General features: G+C 45.0%; 1 protein-coding gene across 1 annotated transcript in view; it reads right to left on the reverse strand.

The window, feature by feature from the left end:
• Positions 1 to 9,625: 9,625 nt before the first annotated feature.
• The window catches only part of ARPC1A (actin related protein 2/3 complex subunit 1A), a 133,029-nt gene continuing 125,767 nt past the window's right edge, over positions 9,626 to 16,887 (reverse strand). Inside the window, exon 10 of the mRNA XM_086940650.1 lies at positions 9,626 to 9,995. Coding sequence (XP_086796776.1) covers positions 9,957 to 9,995 — 39 coding nt within the window. The 3' untranslated portion in view covers positions 9,626 to 9,956. The remainder of the gene's footprint in view (positions 9,996 to 16,887) is intronic.

The following is a 16,887-nucleotide window of genomic DNA, read 5'->3' on the forward strand; positions in this document are numbered from 1 at the left end:
TCCACCGCATCCTACTGTAAACCACTCCACTCCACCACCCCTATATGCCACTCTATGCTTCTTCATATCACTCTAGTCTATGCCATGCCACTCTTGCGTCACAAAATGCCACTATGGCATTCTGCACCACTCCATTCCACTGTTCACCATGCCATTCTACAATACGCCACTCTATACTGTTCTTTGCCACACCACTCTCCACCAATTGTATCTATGTAAATCCACAAAATGCCACTCTACATCATACCACTAACGTTTAGCCATAAAGAAGAACAGCCACACTGCTGTGAAACATGTCTAAAAGACATTGGCGAAGCTAATCGCTGTCAAATAGGCGCAAACTGTTGGTTTTGCCAATGTTGGTTTTTAAATGTGTGCTAGATAATCCTTTACTATTGGCATCTAAAAGACTGTGTTCACTGCAATAGCTGCTAGCCAAGAATAACCATGGCACTGCATAACTATTCCTATGCAAGAAACCGGTTCAAAAGATTTCTGAAAACCTGCGAGAACCATAACCACTTGAAGGCATAAGATCCGTTATAAGTATATAATCTGGTAAAGTGATATGTTACTGCTTTTAAAATGTTCACCCACTATTGTGGACATTTCAAGTGTCCATAACGTAGGACTTCATGAGGACTTCAGGAGCATTTTTTGGGGCTGGATTGCTAACATGGGAATTTCTGGACCATTTTCTGCTTTTAGTAGCATTAACTCGAATACTAAATCAAAGATGCCCCTGCAGTTATGAGAAATTCAATTCAGGAGATACCCAACATGTTCCCTACTGTATTCAACTCATTATCAGGTTACTCAGAGCATACATCGGTTTAGATTAAATATCTTGACCCTTACAGTAAGGCGTAGGAGTGGGAATGAGAATGTTTTTTGATCCAGCACAAGCAGTAGTAGTGGTATCTTCTGCATTCTAAACAAGCATTTACAATGCAATGGTCTCGGCATTATTAAAGGTAGAGCTATTGGCATTGCTCATGACATTTTTTTTCTTTTTTTTTTTAAACATAAATAAATGGTATTGTCATTTACAATGGCAATAGGTGAGCATTAGAGAGTAGTAGAGAGTATTCACAGAGCCACACACACACACAGAGCTCCACACACACACACACACACACACAGAGCCACCCACACACACACACACACACACAGAGAGCCACTCCCACACACACAGAGAGCCACACACAGAGAGCCACCCCCACACACACACACACACAGAGAGCCACCCACACACACACGCACAGAGAGCCACCCACACACACACAGAGCCACCCACACACACACACACAGAGAGCCACCCACCCACACACACACACAGAGAGCCACCCACACACACACACACAGAGAGCCACCCACACACAGAGCCACCCACACACACACACAGAGCCACCCACACACACACACAGAGCCACCCACACACAGCCACCCACACACACAGCCACCCACACACACAGCCACCCACACACACAGCCACCCACACACACAGCCACCCACCCACACACAGAGCCACCCACCCACACACAGAGCCACCCACCCACACACAGAGCCACCCACCCACACACAGAGCCACCCACACACAGAGCCACCCACACACACAGAGCCACCCACACACACAGACACAGAGCCACCCACACACACAGAGTCACACACACACTTAAACACCTCTAGCTAACACAAAGCCTTTCCACTTAGCATACATTTGCACGGACAGTGCACAGCCACAAACTGTCTCAGCCTGCAGTAGATCAATGATACATGCCGCATCTGGAGCACCTTTCCATTCAACATGCAGGCACGCAGAATGCAACTGGGGAATTTCAAGTGCAGTAAAGCATTGTACTGTACAGTACTAACGTATCGTGCATGTTGAGTACTAAAACATACCCATTCCAGCCATCATCTGGCTACTGTATGCACCACCAGTGCCCCCTGCTGTAGAATTCAGGAACACTGTCACCAATGATTAACGTGCACTGCACTAGAGACGACCCCATAGTCACAAGTGTGCACTATTTCGCACAAGCTTTCTCGTGTCAGGTGAGCCCTGCCCCCTTTCCCCCCCCCCACATACACACAAACTTACCTGGAGTGGCAGCGGGGCTGTTCCTGCCAACAACAAAAAATAAGAAAATGGCGGCGGCGGCTGCTGAACAGTTCCACAGACCGCCTCAGAGCAGTAGTGGGCGCAGTGTAAGGGGTGCTGTTCTCTCCTCATTTACAGGCCAACAGCATGTCATCAACTTTCCGGAAATATCACTGCAGTTAGGGAGACTATGTTATTTTTTAAATGTATTTATAAAGTTTTATGTAGCACAAACATGACCCTTGCGGGTAACAGACTTCAGCATCTGTGCTAGTGGTGGGGGTAAGCCGGAGGAAACATGATTTGTCCAGGCTCTGAAAATCTAGTGCAGGGTTGTGAGCGGAGTGGAGGGGGAAGCGGGCATTCTGCACTGGTGCGCGTGTGTTTCTGTCGCCTCATGTTCGAATTTAGATGCATGCAGCGTCAACAGCGAGACAGGTGACTTCTGGCTGCTATAATATGTGCGCTTTCAGATCACCTAATAGAGAACTCTGTATATACATTATATAAAACATAATATGCAATATAATGTCGGCTTAGTGATTTCATACAATTGAATAGTTTGAATAAATATTACTGCTAGTAAGATTGTTAGTGGAGCTCTTGATTACAAGTATTTATAATGTGTAAATCTTCGTTCACGGACCATGGAGCGCTGGATATACAACAGGAAGGGATGCAGAGTTAGGAACATACAGTCAGAAACTTGCCCTGGACGTGTCAGCCATGTTTTACAAACTCCAGCTTCAGTGCGACCTGCGGTCAACAGACACCCTGGGGTCAGCCATGCAAGGTGGCCTGTAACCAGCAGAAGGGGACGAATCCTGTAGCAGTGGCACGGGTGGGGCCGCTACTGTCTGCCGGAATAGACGTTGAGGCGCTTTATGCGGCACAGCCATCACGGCACTCACCCGAGCAGTGGAGAAACAGAGGTAGGGACTTGACTTGTACCTCGGTGGCATTCCTGTGTCTTCCGATTGCACAGCTAACCTGTCCCCACCATCCTCAGACTGCGGTCCACCCGATCACTGCCGGAGCACAGAGGCACAGAGGAGTTTTTAGGACGAGTCGATGTGAGCCCTGGTCCCGTTTCCCTCGCACCCCTCAGTCATTTGAAAAGTGCCCAGCTCCGTTATACTGCATGCTGCCTTAACCTAGACGCTTCAAGTGAATAACGCTTTTGTTAAATACTTGTAAAACAAATTCCCAATTCTGATAGTCACTCACCACAGCGCCTTTCTTTGATGTTAAGCATCAAAACACATTAGCGTTTACTCTTGCACCACCATTATATTTTAAAAGATAACGTCATGGTACTAAAATACTTACGTGCCCGACAGCCATAACAATATTTTCTCACTTACAGCTTTTAACAAGCACCAAACAAGCAGTGGGTAGCATGGTCGGGTGGAATCCCGCCGCGGTCGCCCCGGAAGTCAGGCACGGTCGCCTGTGACGGGGGCGGGGCCATGTTCAGACCGGAAGAGGAGGCAGGCGGAGTCGATGCGTCTCGCGGCCCGGGGCTCCTGTGAGCGGTGTGGAGACCCGGGGCCGCGCTAGCAGGAGGTTGGGCGCCGCGTGCTGCGAGCAGAGTCCCCGACATTGCCCAGGTAAGTTCCAAAAGGCTGGGGGTCTGTGTGTGTGTGTGCGCGTGTATGCTCGTGTGTGTATGTATGTGTGCGACGGTGACGGCGGGGGAGGGAGGGAGGGACTCGGTGCACTTGTGTGTGTGCGCGTGTGTGTGTATGTGTCGGGGGGTGTCTCTGTATGTATGTATGTGCGTGCGTGGGCGCTTGTGTGTGTGTATGCGCATGCGGTGCTTGAGCTTCCCAGGAGACAGCGCCTGGCCACAGCGCGCGGTCACGTTTCAAATCGGCTCCAAGGATGCGCGTGGCCGAAACTGTCTCCTGGGAAGCACAGTCGCTGACAAAAGATCTCGGCGGAGACGCGCTTCCGCGCGTTGATCCGAGACCTAAAAACAATTCTTGGAACATATCAAATCAGGAGACATTCGATAAAAAATTACCCTGAAACCTAATTGCTATGGTGAGTGTCCGAAATTGACAAATGTCATTCCATCTCCCCTAAAGTAACCAGTCTACTTGTAGAGGAGCTAAGGTAGTTGAATTGCAGTACCTGAAATAAAGACTTTTTACCTATTTAACAAAGGCTTAGGTCGAAGAAAGATTCATTGGCACGAGTCGTAGAGCATATTAGGGTAAACAAAAACCTTCGCCAGCCAGACACCTACGCTCTAATAGGGGAAAATGGTACTGATAATGCATCCTGAGGACCAGGAACCAAAGGGTCTTTTGTAGAGGTTTCCTGGTGGGAACATGAAAACCTGCATCCAGCATATCTCTCGCTCAGAGCCAACATCCAAAAATGAAGACTTCTCTGATCTGAGTAATCCTGAAAAACGTCTTAGGGAGGAAATGTTTAAGAAGGTGGAGGGCTACGATGGTTAAAGACAGTTATCTTTAACATTGGAAGGAAAATGCTACTTACCAGTATATATCTGTTCTTGGCATGTAGGGCTGCAGAACCATACACTGTTGCATGGATCCCAATCTGGTGGTGGGCCCGGATGATTACACTTTGTTTTTGTCTTGGACGAGTCTTTGTCTGTTGGATGACTCCCCCGGTAGATCGTAGTGCGCATGGGCATCGACTCCATCTTCAGATTGTTTTCGCCATTGGGCAAATGATGGAGTTGTATGAGAATAGATAAGGATGTCCCTGTATTGTGTATTTAATTGAGATATTACTGGAACAGATATACGTAGCCGGGGAGGCGGTTGGGCGTGTGTGGTTCTGCAGCCCTACATGCCAAGAACAAATGCATACTGGTAAGTTGCATTTTCCGTTTGAGGCATATGGGCTGCAGACCACACATTGTTGCATTGATTGCACAGCAGTTTTCTCCCTTAGCCGCGACCACATGTATCTGTTGCAGTAGTTTGAAATATTGTTTTGAGTACAGCCTGGCCCACAGTAGTTTGTTGTTTTGCCTGCACATCTACAAACTAGTGTTTTGTAAATGTGTGCGGTGTAGACCACATAGCTGCCTTACATGTATCATCTAATGGTATATTTACAAGAAATGCCATAGATGCCCCTAATATATGGGTAGAATGAGCCCTGGGGGAATGGATAGTGTGTGTTTTGCTTTCTGGTAACAGATTTGAATACACTGAACAATCCACCTTGCAATGCCTGACTTTGAAATAAGATTGCCTTTGTGTGGAGGAGAAAAGGACACAAACAGTTGTTTTGTTTTACGAAACGGCTTTGTCCTGTCAATGTAGTAAAGGAGTGCTCTTTTTACATCTAATGTGTGTAGAGCTCTTTCTGCCACTGTCTGTGGTTGGGAAAAGAATACTGGCAACTCAATAGATTGGTTGAGGTGAAATTACTTTTGGCAGAAATTTAGGGTTTGTTTTAAGAACCACTTTGTTGTGATGTAGTTGAATAAATGGTTCTTGAATTGTTAATGCCTGAATCTCACTTACTCTTCTGAGTGAGATAATAGCAACTAAAAATGCAACTTTCCATGTAAGGAACTGTAACTCACACTTATGTAATGGTTCAAATGGAGGACCCATAAGTATAGTGAGAACAATATTTAAATTCCATACCGGAGAGGGTGGTATTCTGGGAGGAATTATTCTTTATAACACCATCGATGGACATGACGAGCTGCGCTTGTCATGACGCACGGCGCTCCGGTGTAGTCTATTGTTGAGGCTGATTTTTGAGTGATCCTGGAGTATGAGGCTGGACTGTCTGTCGGGCTGCGCCCATTGAGGGCACTTCTTGAATGGTGTTCTTTCCATGAGCCAAAGGCCCAATGGGGCAGTTGGGCCAGACGGCCCTGACGAACGCTGGAATCGAGAAGCGCAAGCCTTTCCTCGATGCGGGTAACCGGAATTACTGTCTAAGATGATACTGTTGGTATGATGAAGGACTGGATATCGAAAAGAGATCGGTAAAGGGACCGAACGATAAACACATCCGAGCCCGATGGCAGAAAAAAACAATCTGAATATGGAGTCGATGCCCATGCACATTACGATCTACAGGAGGAGTCATCCAACAGACTCTTCCAAGACAAAAACAAAGTGTAATCATCCGGGCCCACCACCAGATGGTGATCTATGCAACAGTGTGTGGTCTGCAGCCCATATGCCTCGAACATTATGTTCTCCATAGAGCTGCGGAAGAAGCTCTATGGACCACAATTACATAAATTTCCACATTCCAGGCAAGTGCTTCACGGCATAGATACAAGTTACAAAGTAAGAATAATCAGGAAAGGAACCTCAATCCTGATGCAACCCCTTACAAAATAGAAGGATCCGGTGTTATGACGAATGAAACAAGAAGGCTTACTGCATTATCATCCTACCCGTTTCCCCTAGCCGCCCTGGGTCAATAAAAGGAGGGTGGAGCAGGACGGAGGTGCTTTCATGCCCTCTCTGTTCTGCAACATCAGTATGAGCTTCCTGAAGGCAGAGCCTGCCTCCAAGAACATCAAAAACAAGCTGTTGTCTACATAAAAAGGAGCACAATGCTGCTGGAGACTGGGACACAGCAGTAATGTGAGTATCCCAGGATCCTTTGGCAGTCACACGAGTCCTCTTTTTCTTGTTTTGTCCCCTACACCTGTGCCCGGCAGGAGTCTACCTACCCTGCCCCACCCATCCCGATCACCATTATTTTCCACCCCCTCCTTCTCACAGGCAGTTCAGTTTTCCAAACCCCTCCCTAGTCACCTTTTTACTCTGTGCACCCACCAATACATCAGGCTCTTGCACTGAGCAGCATGAAATACATTCTGCCACAGGGGTCTGTTACATATATTACAGTAACCCCGGCATCCCACTTTATATTAAGATGCGAGTAGGGTGCGGTGGGCTTTAACTGCAGCAACAATTGTGTTATGCTAAGAAACGACAGGTCAGGAAGGTACCATTGAGAGTGCACATTTTAAACTGTATTCTGCAATCTCTCTGGCAGACATCCAGTTTCCAACTCACACTTACTGTGTGGTGCTGCTTTGTTGGCTGGGCCACAGTATATTTGTGTCCGTCACGAAATTACCAAAAAAGTTTGCTTTTTAGGTAGCAATTTTCCTGTTTTGCAGCTGCAAAATTTTGCAGCTCAAACCCCGTTGTCATGGGGAAGTCTAATTTATAGGCAGCAATTTGGCAAAAAAGTCTCCAACTTCTACATACCAACTTTGCCTTGACAGCCATAGCAGAAGAAAGGCCTAATATGGGACAGGCAGCATCAGTAAAGTAAGCACCTCACATAACCATTTTTAGGTCTCGGCTAGACAGCGCATGCACTGTTTGCCTAGGCAGCGCATCCACCGTCTGAGATGCATTAGGATTTATTTCTGGCCTTCCAGGCCATTCATCACATACCATTGTTAAACTTTAGTGTCTCTCTCGATTTCTTTAATGCTATTCGTTATGGCATGCAGGCGTCATGCACTGTTCTAGTATTTGCCCTCCCATAGCACACAGACCAAGTCCATGTCTCCTTTAACTGCTCCCTCTTTGCGCAACTTTTTTCTGTTTTCAAGCACGCCATAGGAGTACTTGTGTTATCAGGCCATTTCCCTTGTACACATACCATCAAGTCGGCCGTTGGCCGACGCGAGCACTACCTCGCTAGTGCTGCCGTCGGCCAATGGCCGACAGAGCCCCACCCACCTAATATAATGCCCGCACCGCGGCGGAAAACCCGCCGAGTTAAGGCGCTAAAATTCATGCTCTGGTACATAAACAAATGAATTTCTTAAAAAGTTATTAAAACACAAACAGCACTTGTTTAATTTATCCTGCTTCAATTAGAGTTTCTTTCCCCCATTCATTATTGCCTCCTCCTGCCCTCTCGTCGTTGCTTGCCCATCTACCCATCTCTTCCTGAATACCTGTTTGACCTGCCCCCCCACTAACTCCCTCGTCACTAGTGCTTTTATTTTTTTCCACGATTCAATGGTATTGCCATGCTTGTTCCGTCCTCCGTCCTGCCATAGTGCCTCGACCAGCCAATGATATTGGAGCGCAAGTGTTCACCAGTTACATTCCACAATGACACATTCATTGTCATACGCAGGGGGTAGAGTAAGTGATTTGCCCAGCATCACAAACTGTTCAGGCAACTCGAACCTGGTTACCCAATTCCTGTTGGTAGCTCTGGTTGTTACAACACATCCTCGCTTCACTTTAAAGCTCCACAACGGTTTCTCACGATCATTTCGACATTTGTTCAGCAAGGCCTGGTCAACATTGAACAAGCATTGGCAAATCCAACTCAGCAATGCCTGAACTATTGGCCTTGTCAATGTGAATGTCCTTTAGCCATGTCTAGCAGCGCATCTGCTGGTCAGCATGAGGGAAAGTCACTGAAAAAAGCGTTATGATGCTGCCAGTGCAGGTCATGCAATAGTGCTTTTTTGTGTTAGGAGAGGCAGGACAATAAACAACATGGGAGACGAAGAGACACTGCGTTGGCTCAACATTCTAGGAATTCGGGTTTTCAGTAACATTCAGCCATGCTGAACAGCAGATGTACTACTAAACAACATGGCTAAAAGACATTCACATTGACAGGGGATGAGGGGGGTAATTCAGGGATGTACTTAACACGCTAAGTGGGTCTAGGAGGTTCATACATTTTTTGAGCATTTTGTAGACCAAGCAGTCAGTGGCGCTAGAGTTTCACAAATTAGATAAATAAACTGTATAGCAGTACATACATGTCTGGTGTCTACGACAAAACTTCAAACCTTCTAGAAACAACCTATACACCACTTTCTAATGTAGTATCAAACACACCATTACCACAGCTTTTACCCAAAGCACACAGTATGGTCCACCTAGTTCATTTAACACTTCCTCAAAATTAGACATTTCTGCTTAGAGCTATCTGAATGTTGACTTCTAATAACTTATGAATTTAAGCTTTCAACAGATATTTAGGTACAGGAAGATGCCATTTGTAGAACTAGGGTTGTTCCTCATTACCGGCTTGCAGTCATATACTGTTGACGATCTGTTATGAAATTTAAATGGGCTGAGCTTCTCTCACCTGACTTACCACTAACCCACCAAAATACGGAACTATGAAGCGACAGAAACCAGTTTAATGATCAATTATAACGCTGCCATTATGGAGATGTGAGATTTGTGAATGACAGAACCTATAGTGCGTAATCCAAACAGCTCGATGGGCAAGTTTAATAAGCATTTCAAACCCTGCGGTATGTTCAGCAACGGGACAGTCATCCCACAGGGGTGTTCTGTCGTGAGGTGCAAAATAAATCCTGCCAATAATGAGTTGTCTGACTAATTATGGAAATAACAATAATGATGGATAATGTTTAACAAATCACTGCTAGAGGGAAACGCCAGGCTATGGGAGCAAAAAATAACACAATGTATCCATAATGAAGTTAAATACATAAGGACTCCAAACAAAGCACACTTTAAGGAAAAGTGAATCCAAATATAACGAAAACTTTCAATTTTTTATTCTCTAGCAGACAATTTACATAAAATTCCCCTTAAGTTAGTGATTCATATTTCCCAATGTGGACTACCTATCGAGCAGCTTTGGTAGACAATGAAATATAACCAAACAAAAAACAAAAAAACAAATGGAGCATCTCAAACCAATGCATTTCACCAAATCAAATTGCTTAGAAAGTACATTTCCCAACAAGCTTGAAGATTTTCTTAGTGCTCATTCTGCGTTTCATGAATCCCCTCCCAATAGGATGCAGTGCAAGAAGTACATTTTTTGTGAGCGTCTTGTCTTGCTAGATACCACAATTTACTCTTCACATGATCTGTAGCCCCTGGATGGTGGACTCAAGGGTCTAGGTACAAAGACAGAAATAAATACATTTAAAACTATGACGAATAGGCAGTTGTGCTATTTTCAGAATGCAAAATTACTTTTTATCATTTTCTTATGATTATTTCAAGCAAAACATATCACAAGCTTAAAAACTACATATTACTACGCAATAAACAAATCTCAGATGCAAGGTGGTTTTCCAAATCACTAAAACCAGTAGAACTATTAATGCAGGTCCGACCAATTTTACACTTTCTTAGCAAAATACGGAAAAGTTACTAGTCTGTAATCCTCATTTTCCATTATTGGCAATTTTCAATAAAGAGAAGTGGTATGTCTGTACCTGGGACGTAACAGGACTGACATAGGAGCGGTCACCTTATGAACTGCAGAAGCTGCATTTCCCCCATCATATTCTGCAGTAACTCAGTTGATATTTGGAGATCAGAAGAGAAATCCATTGGACCTTTTTACAACTAAAATGTGTACTAGTACCTGATAAAAATGTTAAGTATGGGCTGTTTAAGCGAGTACTAACAGCTACATATATAACAAACACTTGTTTTGATGTATACCCTTACTCTTCTTCAAATAAAGCCATAGAGCCAAATTAAAATTACTGTAAAAAGGGACTACTCTGTAGGAACAAGAAGAGAGAGAGGATAAGAGAGAGAGGAGAGGAGAGAGAGAGAAAGAGAAAGAGAGAAAGAGAAAGAGAAAGCGAGAGAGAGAAAGCGAGAGGGAGAGATCTATAGTCCAGGTACGTGAAATGCTCTGATATGGATGTTCATTGATCGGGACCAAGGTCAGATTGCAAGTGTCTCTGGAGATACCTACAGCAATCCTTCCATTTGTAGGTGTAATACATTGAAGTGGTGCTGGTCCCAAACAGAACATTGAGATGAAATCACTTGCAGTAAGGACTTGAGGGTTGAATGGACTGCTCTCAGCATCAATATGTTAACTTAATACTCCTGCTTCCTGAAACAACCCCATGAGTCATGAATTCACTTTAGTAGGTCTAGCCTAGGCAGCGCTTGCGCTTGTTCTTCGAGACATGCTTTATTCAGTTATGGACTTAAAGCTCTGCCCATCTTTTCAATCGGCTCCTGTTAATGTATTTTCTAACTGGTTGCTTTTGATTTGTGAATAGGCTTAGTATTACCTCCTTAGTACTGCCTTTTCTACTTTTGTAACCTACCACGAGGACTGGCCCTTTTACTTGTGTTGTTACTCTGCAGGTTTTATTAACAGTCTGAGGGCATTTTTTTCTTAAAGGACTTTCTCCTACTTGCAGGCAGGGCTCGAGCAGCGCTGGTGCTCAGCAGACCTCGAGCAGTGCTCGCGCTCAGCAGATGGCGGACTTTCCTTTCCTCGCTGGTGTGCTTGGAATAATATTTGTTCAGACTCCTTCCACCTCTGACACAGCATGGGTGTGCACCTTTATTTATTAATGGCATCGCAATTGTTTTGGGCTCGCCGGTGTCTGTTACTTAATCCTGGCCTGCCCTCCCCATGCCCTGCCTTTCATTTACATTAAGTAATGGTGGCACCACCGAGATTTTGAGCTCAATGGTATCTGTGTCTGGATTGCTTAGCCAGCCCTTCCATCCCACACAAACATGAATTTCTTATTTTTGAAAAGATAATTTTTTACACAATAAGTCTACTTTTATTTAAGCAATAACTAATGACGGCCACGCAGGTATGCGCAGCGTGCCAGACTATTTGCTGCTCCGTTGGATAGTAACTTAATGGGGGTTGCGTTATACCTTAACTATGCTCCGTTCCCCCACCCCTCCCCCGCTGCACAGATGCCCGCAAAGCAGACGCAGTGTTAAAAATCTGTTGCCCATCCCTTCCCCATCTATGCCCTTTGTTACAACACATTGCTTATGTAAATAAGCATAATGTAGTCAATGAAATGGGTCACGTTTGTTCAGCGGACAGGGAAGGCATGTACCCATCCTAGCAGCAGCCGGACACGGTGGCAACTGGATCACTAACACCTTAAATGTGCGAGGTGTAGATCCTGCCCCTGCCTGCCTCACGCCCAAACCCCGCCCTCCAACACCCGATTCCAAAACAATGAGTAATCCTATTATTACAGCAGTGTCCTGGCCTGGGGAAGACATGGGGTCACTGGCAAGAAAGCCGGACCCTACCCCGCCTCACCGCACACTTAAGCAGTGCATTAAGGGAAACAAGGACACGCCCACGGCTTTACATTTAACTGGTGACTAAGGCAGGCCGAGACAGAGCTGTGTTTACATTCTTCACCTCTATGTATGTTCAAGGCATGCAAGTCAATGTATGCGATTACGCCATCTGCTGGCAGCTAACCACCCACAATACAAACTTTTAAAACGTAATGTGTAATTACTACACCATTCAAATGTAGGCACCTGTAATGTAACTGGCGCTCATGTAAAGGCGTTGTTTCTGATTATCTCGGTTTAAAGATCTGTGGATTTGTTTAGGAGTGGACCACTGTATCCTTTCTGCGGATTCCGTGCTTCTTTTCATCTTCCCCATAGCATCAGTTTTATTATGTTTCTGGGATATAGGAAGACCCAGGTGTCACCATCCACTTTACCGTTTTAATTATGCACACCTTTGATTGGTCTTTCCCTGCATGCATTTCCGCCTCCCCCCGGATATCTCTTTCTATTCTTTTACTAGATTCAGCTCCTTGGCGGGATTTACTATGCCTTGCTGCTCTTCCCCTAGGTTTGTCTCTGCCCGGAGAGCCATGGATAGATTCAGGGTCCAGCATGCCACCACTTCTATTTTCCTTGATTCTGGAGTACTTGACTTAAACACTATTAGTTTTAGAACGTGATTGTTGGACATGTCAGTAACAGAAACTCCCATAGGCCACAAAGCTACAGGAAAGTCTTACCCACACTTCAAAAACAAAAACCCAAGTACGCCAATGTATAGTCCAACAAACAAAACAATGTAATTCTTCTTTACAACTGTTTCCAAGTACGAAAAGCTAGTTAATCTCCCCTTTATGTATTATTTGTTGACATGGCGATGCAGGCATCCTAATATTTACATGCTTTTTGATTACACCAAGCATTTTAATGTAAAACAGTTTCTTCATACAAATAAGATTTTGCCAAGTCGGATCTTATCCTTTAAAAGGGTAGAGGGCAGGGGTTAAGTACAGTAAGGAATCTTTGAAATGATGTCCCAGTGGGATTTCCAGATTCATTTAATAGGAAGAATCATTGAGATCTTCGGGGTTTGGATAGTCCGCGACTCATTCTTAATCCGGAGCTGGATGTCTGGATCTGTTCCCTCCACTCTTCAGTAGAGACTACATACTGACAGGGTTTGCAGAGAGTATCATGTTGGGCCCACCATTGCCATACATGAAAACAATAATACTGCCTTGTTAATTCAGAGAGTTTTTCAATATGATCTTTTGCAGAAAATAGTGAGACTTTTTCTAAATATGCCAGTTTCCGTTTGCTGCTTTTCCTTCTGTATGCAATATCTGTCATCGTCCTTAGCACTGTGCGAGGTATTTTTTGCTTATCCAATCTATTCACAATGTATTTTTTCAAGTGTTGACACAACGTGGTGCGGAAAAAATGTGGCCGGCTACATACCAGCAAAGTGCATTGACGAGGGGCCTGAATTAAATCTCATTGTGCATTTCAACCTTATTTAGAGAGAAGTAAGATGTGGTACCTTTTCCCGCCCTTGCCTCACAGAGCCAAATGCAGACGAATCCTGCTGTGGTCACATGATCACAGCATTCATTTAAATAATGGCAGCTATAATCTCAGATTATCTACAGGGTATCACCTGTGCTGCTAGCTGCTTCTCTGGTCTCATCAGTAATTCCCCATTCGAAGTCCTCTAGTCAGCGCTGAAACAGTGTGTCTGTTCATTCATCCACTACATTCCAAACAAAAACACATGGATCGAAGACATTCTCATTTACAATGCCAATAGCTCTAACTCTGACAAATGCAAGACCTATTGCATTCCAAATGCTTTAGTGTTGTCTGCAGGTCCTGTAAAGTCTTGAGCTGCGAACTGTCCTTGGGTACCCACATGTCCATTAAAGTATAGTGTTGACAAACTGCACAAATTTCCCTCAAGTGTGACTCACAAAAGTTGTCTTTCAACTTAGTTGTAGATCTTTCAACTCTACACAAATCAAGGGGATTGCTCTTCCAATGGCCATTGAACAAAGGGCTCATGACTAATATACAGATCAAAGCAGAGAAATTGTAACCAGTATAGTTTGCTCTTCAGACCCCACATGATATCGCAGAATAGATCAGGAAATTGTGCGGCACAAAAAAAATAAGTTTTGCAGTACACTGGTTCGTTTTTTTGTGGTATCTTTGCAGCACCTTAGGTTAGTGACATTCAACAGTTCTTTAAACTTATCTTGTGATGGATGCAGAAGTGTATATATGATGCAGGTGTTCACATTTTATTAAAAAAGGATGGCGAACTGGACAGATGTTACCGCTGGTGGTTACATGTTAGAATGATGGTGGACTGGGGAGATGCTGATGCTATAATGGTCTCTCAACAATACGCACTTCCAATGACAAGCTTCTGTAAACAAAAAAAATATAAGCAACAGGCCTTCTGTCTAGGGTGTCTATTGTCTGAAAGAAAGGAAAATGTGTGCAATTGGTTATTATGGAAATCTTAAGTCTGTTTAAGAGCCAGTGTAGGCCTTTAATTGGTGGAATCATTTGAGGTTTCATTGTGACAAAGGTTTATTGTTTTTTGAGAGGTGATGTAAGGGTGTTACCAGCTGACCTCTAGGGCAGTCCTTCTATTGAAAACTTATAAACAAGGTGTGTACTAAGTGTAGTTTGATCGCATATCATTAGACATTTTGAAAGCACTTGTTTTACCTTAAACACAATCTTTTGCATAAGCCTATCGTATACTGTGTGCAATAGAATTTTAAAATAACTTGTATATTCACAGTGCTTTCTGTCTATCTATATCAATATTTAGCGATATCTATATATCCTACTGGCGATAGCCAGTAATTAGTTATTGTTAGGACCAAAGTTTCCATAGGAAAAGCGTTTTGTTTTGCCAAAAACTTTGGCGCCGATTGATGAATCTTCACAAACTTTTCACAAATGTCCCCTTTTTGGTTCAGCTGCTGGCTTTAAAGTTTCTGGATAATCAGTCAAGCAGGGGTAAAGAAAAAAACGGGCTCTCAAAACACGCTTCCATATGTTAAGTCTATGGGGATTTTAAAATATTTTTAAACACTACTACAGCCCGAACTACTTAACGGAATTATCCCAAATTTGGCAGAAAGCTTAGGTGCTGGTTCGGAAAGCCTGGTTTTTGTGATGTTGTGTAAATCCGTTCAGTAGATTTTGAGATATTTAAGTAAAAAAAATATAGATATCTGGGAGCCAAACATCCTACTGAAATTAGACTGAAATTTGAATGGTTGCTAACACTTCGTCCAGTAAGTGTTGGCAGCCATCTTGGAACTCTGCTTGAAGCAGTCAAACAAAAAATGTAAAAAAAAGAAAAAAAATAAGAATGAATGAATGAAAAAAAGGGCCACTGCAGAAATATCCTGACCTACTAGTCCTCTTGCGGGTAAAATAAAAAAAAGCAGTGGGCCAGGTACCGAGGAGATTGCAATAAAGGAGGGGGGCACAGGCGCCCCCCCTCCTGGGGATCATTGATGCCCTGGTGACCATCATCTCCCTGGGGCTAATAGAGCAAAATGAGCGGGGGAGCACCGTATGGTCTCTCCCGCAGCCCTGTGGACCGCCACCTCCACAGAGCTTTAAATGACTTCAGTGCGAAAGGGGGGGGGGGGTGGAAACGAGCAGCCCCCCCCCCCCCCCCCCCCCCCAGCAGGCCTGGGGACTGCCACCTCCCCAGGGTACATATAACAAAGGAATGAAGGGGGGTCCTTCACGGACCACCACCTCCCGGGCTAATAGTCCTCTTGCGGGTAAAATAAAAAAAAGCAGTGGGCCAGGTACCGAGGAGATTGTAATAAAGGAGGGGGACACAGGCGCCCCCCCCCCCCTCCTGAGGATCATTGATGCCCCGGTGACCATCATCTCCCTGGGGCTAATAGAGCAAAATGAGCGGGGGAGCACCGTATGGTCTCCCCCGCAGCCCTGTGGACCGCCACCTCCACAGAGCTTTAAATGACTTCAGTGCGAAAGGGGGGGGGGGGGGGGTGGAAACGAGCAGACCCCCCCCCCCCTACCCCACCAGCAGGCCTGGGGACTGCCACCTCCCCAGGGAATGAAGGGGGGTCCTTCACGGACCACCACCTCCTGGGGCTAAAGTAAACAATGGATGGGGGCCAAGCACCGGGTCTTGGAGGGTAAGATCCTCGGGCCGAAATCAGCCCAGGGAGAGGGCAGCGTGGACAAACATTCAAAATAGCCTTGGCCCCAGGGAATGGGGCCCATCCTCCACAAATAAATCAAAATATATATATTTTTTTTAAAAAGGACTGACAAGTCGCTGAATACCCTGCCACTTTTTACCACCACTCTGCAAACGAGCCTCCTGGCACGCTGCTTTTAGGGGAATGAAGTCCCCTTGGCTGCAGTGGGTCCTTGGGGGCCAACAATATCTCCTGTTACCTCCAGTAAGTCCTAAACAGCGTGATAGCTGAGAGGATTTCGGAGGACCGCCCCCTTTTTCCACCACTTTGCAAATGCGACTACCAGTGCTTAATTTGAGCAGGTGGTTTCCGTTGCTCGGCACCAGCACTTAATTGTAGGCCTGGGTGTGAAACTACACTCCGCTCGTGGAGTTTTTCCCACTGTGCGTAGCTATGAGTTCCTAAAAACTTACAGGAGTGGCGTTTTGTCCTAGCTCGTGCTCACCAACGTTCAGGTGGCGATGGTGAGCGGGTCAAATCTTACTCC

The sequence above is a fragment of the Lissotriton vulgaris genome, chromosome 10 (assembly GCF_964263255.1).
Source record: "Lissotriton vulgaris chromosome 10, aLisVul1.2, whole genome shotgun sequence".
Classification (NCBI taxonomy): domain Eukaryota; kingdom Metazoa; phylum Chordata; class Amphibia; order Caudata; family Salamandridae; genus Lissotriton; species Lissotriton vulgaris.